The sequence below is a fragment of the Peromyscus eremicus genome, chromosome 1 (assembly GCF_949786415.1).
Source record: "Peromyscus eremicus chromosome 1, PerEre_H2_v1, whole genome shotgun sequence".
In the NCBI taxonomy this organism is placed as follows: domain Eukaryota; kingdom Metazoa; phylum Chordata; class Mammalia; order Rodentia; family Cricetidae; genus Peromyscus; species Peromyscus eremicus.
In genome coordinates this window covers 96,597,257-96,609,741 of record NC_081416.1, presented here as the reverse complement: position 1 = coordinate 96,609,741, position 12,485 = coordinate 96,597,257, and the positions used below count along the sequence as shown (strand labels likewise).

At 36.2% G+C, this 12,485-nt stretch overlaps 1 protein-coding gene across 1 annotated transcript; it reads right to left on the bottom strand.

Moving 5' to 3' along the window:
• Window positions 1-6,568: 6,568 nt before the first annotated feature.
• Window positions 6,569-7,522, bottom strand: LOC131901304 (olfactory receptor 52P1-like). The gene has a single exon (XM_059252507.1). The coding sequence runs from the start codon at window positions 7,520-7,522 to the stop codon at window positions 6,569-6,571; it is 954 nt and encodes a 317-aa protein (XP_059108490.1).
• Window positions 7,523-12,485: the final 4,963 nt, after the last annotated feature.

Sequence of the window (12,485 nt, the reverse complement as noted above, 5' to 3'; positions counted from 1 at the left end):
GAGTCAAGTTACACACACATCCATGCACGTAGCGCGCGCGCGCACACACACACACACACACACACACACACACATACACACACATAAATATAAATGGTAACTATGTACATAATTGACCAAGAGGATGTGAAATGCATGGGCAACTTTCTTCCCTGGTACTACAGATGGGCACTTCACTCTCAAGTCTTAAATGATCCCTATGGAAATAGACTGGTTGAAGGAACACATCTGTTGTTTTTTGGTTGTTGTTGTTGTTTTTTAATATGGAATCTCAGAAAGAGAAAGGAAGCAATCTCAGGGGAATATGAACTTTTTGTTGGCCATATCACAGTGCTTTCCTCTTGTCTGAGGAAATCTATATAATTACTGTATTTCTGTTATACAACTGAAAAAGTTGTACTAATATGATTATAAACATATACACATATATTAACACCAATTAATATAAAAAGAGAGCATGAATTTGATAAATATGAAGGAGGGAGCTATGAGTGTTTGGAGGGAGAAAAGAGAAGGGGAATGATGTCATTGTGTTATAATCTCAAAAAACAAAAGAAATAGTTTTAAAGAGAAAACAGGAATGTAGAATGATATTCTAAGAGGTTTTTCAAAAACCAAGAACATTGGTTTAATACTAAAGCATTAACACAGCTACACCTTATTTTAATGTTATTCAAAATCCCCAAGTTATAAATATCTATACTGTTCAGCAGAGAAAAGCAGTCTGTAGATGAACTTCTAAACGGTCTTATTAAATAAGAAATACAGAGCCAAATACAGAGTTAAAAGCCCAAGAGATCAGAGTACTAGCAAATAGCCTTTAGCTTACCACTCACTGCCGCCCTTCCCCTGAGAGAGAGAGAGACCTTCTCCTGTGTGACCTTTTTATTGCCTCTTTGTTCTACCTTCTCATTGGCTCTAAACCCACACATGATTTCCTCATCACTGCCTGTCTATATAGACCTCCAGGTCTCTATGGTTGGTACTAGGATTAAAGGTTCAGGTCACCGCTTGGCTGTGTCCTTGACCACACAGAGACTCTGCCTGCCATGTGATCAGATTAAGGGCATGTGCCACCACCAGACTTCTGCTAAATGGCTTGCTTTTAGCTCTGATCCCCAGGCAACTTTATTTATTAAAATACAAATAAAATCACATTTCAGCACACAAAAAAAATCACCATAGCAGTCTCCCCACTGGCTGAGGGATTTTACTAAGTGAAAGTATTCTATGCAAATTGCTGCTTTGACTTTGGCTTTAACATCACATAAAATGTCTTTGTTTTCATATCAGATGCATAGTTGTAATAACAAAAGTATCTATAAGTAGATTTATTTCTGTACTTTTTAGAAGCTACATTTTAGATTCCCAAAGACATTCATTTTGGGAAAATATGATACTACACTGGAAAAATCAGAGTAAATGCTTGTAAGTGAATTTTAAAAGAAATTCTATAAAGACTTAAAAAGGAAGAAGGACAGAGTGTGGGTCAGGAGTAGACTCATGTTAGCCAGAACTGTGCATCAGTTCCCATTAAAAAGGAAGAAGGACAGAGTGTTGCTGAGGAGTAGACTCATGTTAGTGGGGATCAATTCCCAGCACCAACACCAATATAAAAGTAAACATAGAACATTTCCTCATAGCTTTGTTTCAAAGCAATAAGTGGACTTTAAATTCTGAGTTGTTTAGAAATATTTAAAATTCCTCTCTCTCTCTCTCTCTCTCTCTCTCTCTCTCTCTCTCTCTCTCTCCATATATATATATATATATATATATATATATATATATATATATATCGCCTTTTCCCCTCTTCCTCTCCCTCTTTCTCTTCAGTTGAGAAGATATAGGAGGAATTGAAAGAGGGAAAAGCATGGCAAAAATATATTGTATGAAAAATATTTTTATACATTTATAAATAATATAAAATACTAATTATCACAATAACTTAAGCTAACAAAAGCACATAATATAAAAGATAAAATTTAAAAAAATAAAAATTCAATTTTTTAGGCTGGCAAGATAGCTCAGTCTGTGAAAAAAAAATGGCAGTGCATCCTTGCCAACCTGAATTTGATTCATGAGTCTCACAATGGAATGCTGTGGATATTGCTCTGTATGCTGTGAATGTGTTGCTCTGATTGATTGATAAATAAAATGCTGATTGGCCAGTAGCCAGGCAAGAAATATAGGCAGGATTAGCAGACAAGGAGAGTTCTGGGAAGAGGAAGGCTGTATGAGGAGACGTGAGCCTGCCATCCAGGGAGCAGCATGTAATGACACACAGGTAAAGCCATGGAACATGTGGCAACATATAGATTAACAGAAATGGGCTGAGTTTAAGTGTAAGAGCTAGTCAGTAGGAAGCCTGAGCTAATATCTAAGCAGTTTTAATTATTATAAGTCTCTGTGTGTTTACTTGGGTCTGAGCAGCTGCAGATCAGGTGGGACAAAGGAAAAATTTCAGTGACAAGGGAAAAAAAGAATGGGCCCCTAAAAGTCATCCTCTGACTCACATGAGTGGTGTGACATGCACACACAAATGCACACACACACACACACACACACATACACACACACACATAAATAAAATTTAAAATTTAATGAGTTTCTGGATAAAGAGTCTGTGTTTATTTGAACAATATATATTCTATTACCACTGGATAGAGTATTTGATAAATATTAATTATGTTATGTGGGCTAATTGTGTTGTTCAAAAATAACATATGCTTGTTGATATTCTGGTTACTTGTTCTCTCAAGAGCTAACAAAAAAGAGAGGAAACTCATTCCCATAATTGTGCCTGTGCCTGATTTGCTTTTTTTTCTGTAGCATCTCTTTCAAAGATTTCTTTTAAGGTGATTAGTTGGTCAGATTTTAATGAATTTGTTCCTTCTTCATTGTGAAATCCACACATTAATCCTGACAAAATCTTTAATATAAATATCCATGGGGTTGGGGACTTAGCTCAGTAGTAGAGCGCTTGCCTAGCAAACACAAGTGTAGATGAAATTCTAAATGGTCTTATTAAATAAGAAACACAGAGCCATATACAGAGTTAAAGCCAAAGAGATCATAGCAAGAGCCACAACTACCTTATCTGACCACATAACTGTTGCTTCCCCCCAGAGAGAGACCTTTTTCCTGTGTCCTGTCTTTTTATTGCCTTTCTGTTCTGCCTTCCCATTGGCTCTAAGCCCAACCACATGACTTCTTCACCATTGCCTGTCTATACAGACCTCCAGGTCTCTATGGTTGGTACTGGGACTAAAGATTCGGGTCACCACTCTTGGCTGTGTCCTTGATCACACAGAGACTCTGCCTGCCATGTGATTGGATTAGGGGCATGTGCCACCACCACAGGACTTCTGCTTAATGGCTCGCTTTTACCTCTGATCTCCAGGCAACTTTATTTATTAACATACAAATAAAATCACATTTCAGCACAAATAAAATATCACCATACACAAGACCTAAATATTTACCCTAAACATAGCCACTCAGAGTTGTTTATTGTTGTTGTATTTAGGTACAGGGAGAAATAAACCATTTTTTCTGGTTTCAATTTTAACTCATATGAGATTTTAAAGTTAAAATACACTTCTGCTCAGCAAGGTTAAGTTAGATTTGTTTACAATTGTTTAGACTGTTCATAATTGAGGTTATTAATATAATTGCTTTACAAATGTCCTATTTCTGTTCGTTTTCAATAAATACCATCTCTTTCCCTTTTCCTTGATTTAATGACTCCTTTGCCCACTTTATTGATTTACTATAGCTTTGTTGCTTAATGATGTTAACTTGAATATAATACACATGCAACTTACCACAGTCTACCTTTAAGTGATATTATGATACAACCCAAGTAGTAGTCTCTCATTTTTCCTTTCAAGGCCTTTGTGTTTTTGTGTGTGGAGTTTACATTTTAAACTCCAAGATAATTTGTTATTTATAATTTAACATTTAATTGTACTATTAGTTAATTTTAAAAAATAAAATATTACATATAACACAAATTATTATTGATGACTGAATCCAGAATCTTGTATATTCTAGCCAAGTTTTAAACCACAGTTGTTTTTCAACCTTCTTATTCTTTTGTATGTTTTTAAAGATGTGAATATTCATGAGTGTAATATGTGCCAAAGTGTATCACAGGACATATGAAGACATCAGAGGACAACCTTGGCTGCCAGTCCTTTCCTAGCACTTTGTTTAAGACAGGGTCTCTTGTTGCTTACCACTGCATGTATCAGGCTAGTTGGCCTGCAAGATTCCAGAGATTTTCCTATCTCCATCTCCCATCTTGCCATAGGAGTATTAAAAAGAGAAACTTACAGAACTTATCCTCACACTGTGTAGTAAACATTTTGTCTATGCAGCCACCCCTTCACACCCCACACTTTTTACTCTTTTTTAGATATTTGAGAAATTAATACAATGTACTTTTGTCATATTTGCCATCTTCCCCCAACTCCTTGCAAATCCATACCCTATTTCATTCTCACCCAATGAAATGCCCTTTCTCATTTTCAATCCATCAATTACAGTTTATACTGTGCATACATTCTTGTATAATGGCCTTCAACCAGAGAGTGATCAACCTATGAAGGACTACACCTCTATGAACCTGACTCTTCCTCTCCTAGAAGCTATTAATTGCAAATCACCCCTTGGCTAAGAACTAATGCACATTTTTTAATAATAACTCTGATCTCCTTTTAAGAATTTATATTTATTCATTTTATTTTATGTATGAGTGTTTTGCCTGCATGTATTTATATGCATGGCAGGTGCTTGATGACCACAGAGGTCCAAAAAGAGTATCAGATTCTCTGGCACTAAATTAATTAATGGCTGTGTGTCGCTATGCAGATATGAGGAATCAAATGTGGATCTCTACAAGATCAACAAGTGCTCTTAACTGCTGAGTCAACACTCCAGACCCTCTTTTAACTGTTGATTAAGATGCCCAGGTTGACCTTGAATTCACAAGCCCAAGTTGACTTTTGACCTGTTACCCTCTTATTACTTATTCCAAATAGCTGCATGATAAGTCATGTTTCATAGGTTATATTATGCTACATTTATCATACATTCTTTTTAAATTTGTTGTTACATTTTGAGATTAGCATGTATAATTAATTGGGACTAATTGCTATAATGCAAGGTGGTAGAGCGTCTATATCACATCTGTCTTGAACAAGACAAAATGTTATTGAGGGAAAGCAGAACTTCTTTCATTGATTATTTTTACCATGTTGATTCAAAACTTTGAATTGGAAAAATAGGAAATTTCTTTAATGGATGAAGAACTGAGTTTGGTGGTAAATGCAAAAAATGTGTATCCTTCTCCACTAGGATATATGTGTTGTTCATTTCTGTGTTTCACAAGAATTTCATAAAAACATTTAAAACATAAAACTGGAGCTTTCAAAAAAAGTGGGTTCTTCATATAGAATACACAGCTTTTACTGGATTTTATACACTGAAAAATCTATCATGTTAGGTATATTTAGACATTTCAAATTCATTGTGATTATTCTTCTAGTTGAATAATTACCACAATACTTGAAGCAAGTTTCTACACACACACTTACTGATTTTTCTCATCTATTTTTGTATTTTATAGATTTAGTTGTACATTTTAAGCATTTTAGTATTTTTTCCATTTATATCCTTTTAAAATATTTAATGGTTGCCCTGGAGTTACCAATACGCAAATAAAAATCATCATTATCCATTGTAAATATCAGTACACTGTAGCTCAGGCAGAGGGGAACTGTATGATAGAGATCCTCTTTCTAAACCTTTACAAATTTATGATGATCATTCTTCATATTCTTATCTTATTACTTACAACCTTGTGATTAAGATTGCTTTGAATATTGTGCTGCACACTATAAAAGAATAAGAAAAAACAAACATTTTACATCTAATTAGTTTATTTTGATTTCATTTCTCACTAAACATGGATTCATATGTTTGACATCTCCATTTTCTTTACATCAGAAATCTGTTTATAATATTTGTGCAGCAAAACATGAAGCCTCAGGTCAGATGGTCTCCAGCCATTTCAACTTGACTTTGGCACTTCTGTGTTTCTGGTCTGTACATTTTCATGGAAGTAATTTGAAACATATTTTTTCTAATAAGTTGAAGAAACATCATCATTAGATTTAGATATTTTTCAAATTGATTTTCAGGTTTTAAGGATAGGAGTCATGATTTCAGTACATACTATATGATGGAAATAAAATAACACAATGAATATACTCTTCAGGAAAGTCTTCCTACATACCTAAATATTACTACAGAGAAGTACAGATATAGATAAAATATAAGAAGTACATAGTTATAAATATATATATGATAAAATTGTGAAATAAATGATACAATTCTACAAATAGTTTGTATAAAATAATACATTAATAAAATATAACATCTTAAAATATCCATTAGAAATATTAGTTAAGTCAGAATAAAATGTTGAAACCAGAAATTAACTATTGTTATTGAACATTGACTTCACAAAAAAAAAATCTGCTAAAATCAGTTTTATGGTAATGTTTTACTTTTCAGAAAGTTTCTTGTTTGTAAAGAAAAGATCTATCACTCGATCCCTAATCTGTTTGGTCTTGACACCATACACCACTGGATTAACTGCAGAAGGTACTAAGAGGTACACACTTGTAACAATGATGTGAACACTTGGAGGTACCTTCTTGCCGATGCGGTGAGTTAGGAAACTAAACAGTGCAGGTGTATAGGAGACAAGCATGGTGCAGACATGTGCAGCACAGGTGCCCAGAGCTTTAGAGCGTGCATTCTGGGAAGATAGTCGGAACACTGCCTGGAGGATTTTTACATAAGATGTAGCTATGAGTCCTAGGTCCACTGTTATCACTGAAAGGGCCACTGAGATTCCATATGCTCTGTTAATGAGAGTGTTGGCACTGGCCAACTTCACCACAGCCATGTGCTCACAGTAGGCATGATGGATGATGTATTTTGTATTGTAGGGCAGCCTCTTAATGAGAAGAGGACATGGCAAAACCATGAGCACACCTCTGATCAGGCCAACTAGACCTAGTTTAGTCACCATAGATGTTGTCAGGATTGATGCATAGTGAAGGGGGATACAAATGGCCACAAAACGATCAAATGCCATGGTTACTAGGATGGCTGACTCCATGATGCAAAGTGTATGGATAAAATACATTTGTGTTAGACAGACATCAAAGTCGATCCAATGTGCATCAAACCAGAAGATGCCAAGCATCTTCAGAGCTGCAGAAGAGGCAAGACACATGTCATTCATTGCCAGCATGCAAAGGAAGAAATACATAGGCTGGTGGAGACTTGGCTCTAGCTTGATAGTAGCAATGATTATGCTGTTCCCCAACAAGGTCAGGACAAAGAGGAGACAGACAGGGACGCCAATCCAGCAGTGAAAGTTTTCCAGCCCAGGAATACCAACCAGGAAGAAAGATGCAATCTGTTGACGTGTAACATTGACTGCCATGATAAAACCCAATGGGCTGTGTGTGTAATAGAAAATACCAAGAGTAATACTCTATAAACAGAAGAGACCATTGTAAATTCTTCCTTGATCTAGAGTCACTTCAAAACATTTTCCCAAAAGGGCTGACTCAACCAAACCTCTGAAAATGAGAAGATAAATGACTTCATGCTTTAAGTTTCAGCATTTCAATCTGAAAGGAAATGCATTTATTCATTACTTTTTCTGAGTTTGAAGACTTACTTCAATTTTACTCATTTTCCTTCTGTAGTAGATCAGTAATAAACTATTTTATATCTTGGTTATTACTGGTGATTTTCTTCCCAAGAAACAAAATAAAATGCAGAAAATGATATGAAAAAGCTTACAAATTGATCTTACTTACATGTGTGAGAACTTTCTATCATTTTAAATTTATAATTTTATCAGAGTGAAACTAAATACTTAGACATTTCATTAGTATCTGATAAGAACAAAGAATATAAAATTATAGGCATGAATCCTGTATCATTCTTCAAAATTAAACCCAAGCACATTTTATATTACCAGCAGGAAAATCATATATGTTTCCATTTCAAAATTGTGTGACCCTTCAGAGTAAAAAATAAAAAAAATTTCATGAGCATAACAGGTTGATGGAAAAGGGCTTAACAACACAAATGAGGTAAATAAAAGCTGGCTGGTCATTTCAAGATTGCTTTTCCTGGAGTGATTACTGACTTTCTACCATTAGGTCACAGACTTCCTTTTTGTGTGAGGCAGACGGATTTTCCACATCCTGTCATATGAAACTGTAATATGTGGGAAATTTCATGGATATTTGTCATTTAACCATGGCCTCTTATTATTTCTATTTAAGAAGATTAAGTTCCTAAAAAGATGACTTGAGCAAGGCAGTGATCTCATGCGTTAGAGTTCAGCCTGGTCTACAGAGTGTGTTCCACAACAGCCAGAACTACACAGAGAAACCCTGTCTCGACCAAGAGAAAAAAATGGCTTGACAGACAGGTGAATACAAGCACACAAAATGAAAAAATGGAAAGATACATAGTCAAATGTTCAAAAACTTGTTTTTAGAAATAATCCCAGACTGCTTGGAATGCCACAGATCTGTAGACAAACCCTTCCTCTGATCCAAGTACCCATCCTGCCTAGTGACAGGAAGGCTGAAAGACTCATCAATTCAGAGTTTCATCTCAGCAAGCACAGATTCTTAGGCTTCTCCTCTCACTATGTTCTTTAGCTTGTAACAATCACCCTGAATCATTCTTCTTGGAATTAATTTCAACCTAGATCCAAAACTATGGACTATTACCTACACTCTTCATAACACAATTTTATTCATGTATTCTTCTGGAAAGTCTCCCTTGCCTAAATGTTTGAAGAGGACTTACAAAGAGACAAGCTGTGTTAACCCTCTTATCTGTGAAAACTTCTCTTCTGGGGTTGATGCAAATGTGTTTCTAAAATGTTCTTACTAAGAAGCAAGATTGGCCGGGCAGTGGTGGGGCACGCCTTTAATCCCAGCACTTGGGAGGCAGAGGCGGGCGGATCTTTGTGAGTTCGAGGTCAGCCTGGTCTACAGAGCAAGATCCAGGAAAGGCGCAAAGCTACACAGAGAAACCCTGTCTCAAAAAATCAAAAACAAAAAAAGGAAAAAAAAAAAAAGCAAGATTGTTTCTAGTTTGGAGAATAAATCATAGCTTAAATTTAAGCAATAATTTAGAGCTGAAATTGCCATGCACCACTCAAGCTTAAAGCCTGGGGGGGATAAGAAATTGAGGCAAAAATATAAATATGAAACTTTCAAATACAGACAGGTTTTCTATATTTACCAAACATTTGCTATTTATAAGTCCCTCCAATGACTTGCCTTGGGAGAGGTACTAAGCAAAGTTCCATTCTAGACCTGATTCTGGAAGAATTAAACACATAAAAGGCTGATTGGAGCTTAGAGGACATCATGTTAAGCAGGAAGTTGTGACTGTAAGATCACCTAGAATGGAAGATTTTCTAAAGAGTGTAAATAAAATTCTTTCTGTTCATTAAAATCTAATCATTTTGTTTCCAGTATGTTCACTTTCATGAAGACAGCATGGCTGCCTCATACCTAGAAAAAGAAGTAGGTTGACGTCTTCTAAGAAAAGCTTCTTGGCAGAGCTCAGAAAGCACAGACTTGCAGCCCACACTAGGAGTATGATCTGCTTATTCCTTTGGCCCATGAATATCATCTCCCTCCCAGGCTTACTGTGAATGGAATCCCCTGCAGGATAATCTTCAGCACACAGGCAGTTGTCAGGACTACTCTGACCTCTAACATCTATTGACACAATTTTCTTCATTTTAAACTCAAAACATACTGGATTGCTTCATAGAGCCTGAGCAGTGACATTGTTTCTAAATCTCTGGGCACAGTCCATAGCCTGGAACTCGTGTTGAGAGCAGATAACTCATGTGAAACATTGTGGCACCTTGATGCAGCTTTCCTTTCATGTACTGCCTATTTTATCTTAATGTGTCATGATAACACACATAAAGATACTCACATAAAGTGAATTAATTTTAATTCTTTTTTTTTTTTTGGTTTTTTGAGACAGGGTTTCTCTGTGTAGCTTTGCACCTTTCCTGGAACTCACTTGGTAGCCCAGGCTGGCCTCGAACTCACAGAGATCTGCCTGGCTCTGCCTCCCGAGTGCTGGGATTAAAGGCGTGCGCCACCACTGCCCGGCTTAATTTTAATTCTTACATCTTAGCAATCATAGAAAACTTTGTGATTCTTCTAGTGTTCATAATCTAACATCTGGTGTCAGTATTTTTCATTAGGAATTACATGCTAAGGCATGCACAAATATCCACTAAAGGCACAGTAAATACTTACAAATCAGAAGTTCTAGCGTCTTCTTCAGTCTCAGTAGCATTTAGAGATTTTTTTCCATCCTGAGTCTGAATCACCTAAGGTTCCACAGGTAATGATTTCTTCAAAGGTATTTCTAATCTCCATTCACTTCAATTTCCTCCATGGACTGGCTCTTATCCAAATTATTTCTGCAATGATTTACACAACTAGAAATAATCCTGCAACAAAATTGTCAATAGTCTTCCTGAGCAATAAAACATTCCATAATATTTGTTTCCTTACTACCAAATCAAAATAATCAAATTCCCATTTGCTTCATCTATATATGCAATACCAGTGGAATCTGTATGGATCTGCCTTTCTCATTTGGTTTTATTTCCTTATCTTTAATGTTGTCTTATGTTCTACGAAACCAGGGAATAATTATTTCCTCCACAGGAGAACATATGATCAAGTTAGTGACTTGGGCTGATAATGTGTTATCCCAATGCTCAGGAGACCCCTCAGATTCAGAGGTAGGTGCCCTCCTTGGGGGATGTAACAGCAAAGTGAAAAGAGGATTGGGACAGCTTGAAACACACAGCAAGGCAATGTTCCTCAACACTGCTTTGTTAACCCTGCACACTCCAAAGCTCTGATATTGTCTGTGAATTTCCCCTTTCCAGGGCAAATCTTTAGTGCCTGTACAGTCAAATCTTACAACTTCAAGGTGAAACAAATATATTATTTGGGGAAATCTGTGATATCACTAAGAATGGAACAAGTTATTTATGTAAACTTGATTTTTATTATATATCTTATGCTGTCTGGGAATTTCATATATAGAGTGTTCTAAGAAGATTCAGCCCCCTGTTCCTCTCCTTTAAATCTTCCTCAGTACTCAACCCTTTTCCCCTACCAACTTCATGTACTTTGTTTATATATTGGTAGAGTCCGTTTAGTGCTCTCTGCATATGCATTAATGCAAGACAGCCTTCTAGAACATGAACTTTCCTAGATCAATCTCTGAAGGAAACACACTCTTCCTTAGAGTTGGTACTGCTTGAGCCTCCCTCATCCACATTCAAATGCTAGGTGGATTGATTTTGGGTAGGTCTTACACACACAGTCCCAGTCACAGTGAGTTCATATATGTGGTGGCCTTTTTATGCCCAACAAAAAAGGATTTACTGATGGTGCCTACTCCCTTCCAATCTTCCCTCCCCCTCTTCCATGATGATGCCTGAGCCTTTGAAAATGAATGTAATATAGATGCCCCATCTAAAGCTGAGCAGTCCACAGTATCTTATTCACTACCTCTTGACTATTTACTGGGCTTTTTACTAATTGCCATGTACTGCAAATTGAAGCTTCTTTGATGAGGGTTGAGAGATACACTAATCTGTATTAAAAGTTAAAAACATAAGAAATAAGGTGGCATTTTCTATCATGTCCACTTAGCATAATCATAATATTATATTCTCTTATGAGTTATACATCCATGGGGCTTTTGGCACAGTTAATGGTGCCAGGTATGAATTCTATGTTAAATTCAATCCAAAAGTATTTGGCTATTGCCATAACATTTGTGCTACTATTGCACAAGTGGGCATATCTTGCCAGGCAAGTCTTATCATAGTCTTCAGGGTTCATATCCTCATAAGACTTTTGTTTATTTTTACCCCATAGTATTATAAACAGAAACTTCTGGCTCTAAAAAAGCTATCCAGTAAGGGAAATGCCTCCAGGTAGAACTAGTTCGATTTTTCCGTGTCCTATGCCTATGGCTCATGTACTTGATGTCTTCATGGAAGGGTCTGACTGTCAAAGTTTGGAGGGTAACCAAGAGCAATGGCAATAGCCTGTAGTATTTGAGGAGATCCATGGGACCCCTTTGACCAACAACTCAAACATAGGTATCACATACCTGGAAATAGGCTTTTATTTGATAGAATATCATATCAGGGAAAGGGATTGTACCACTATTATCAGGTAGTTTCTAAAACTCCACCCAACACTCACAGTTTTGCAGTTTCAGGTCTTACATTTATGTCTATAATGCATTTGAATTGCTTCTTGTGTGTGATGTATGATAAGAGTCCTATTTTATTGTTTTACATATGAAAATCC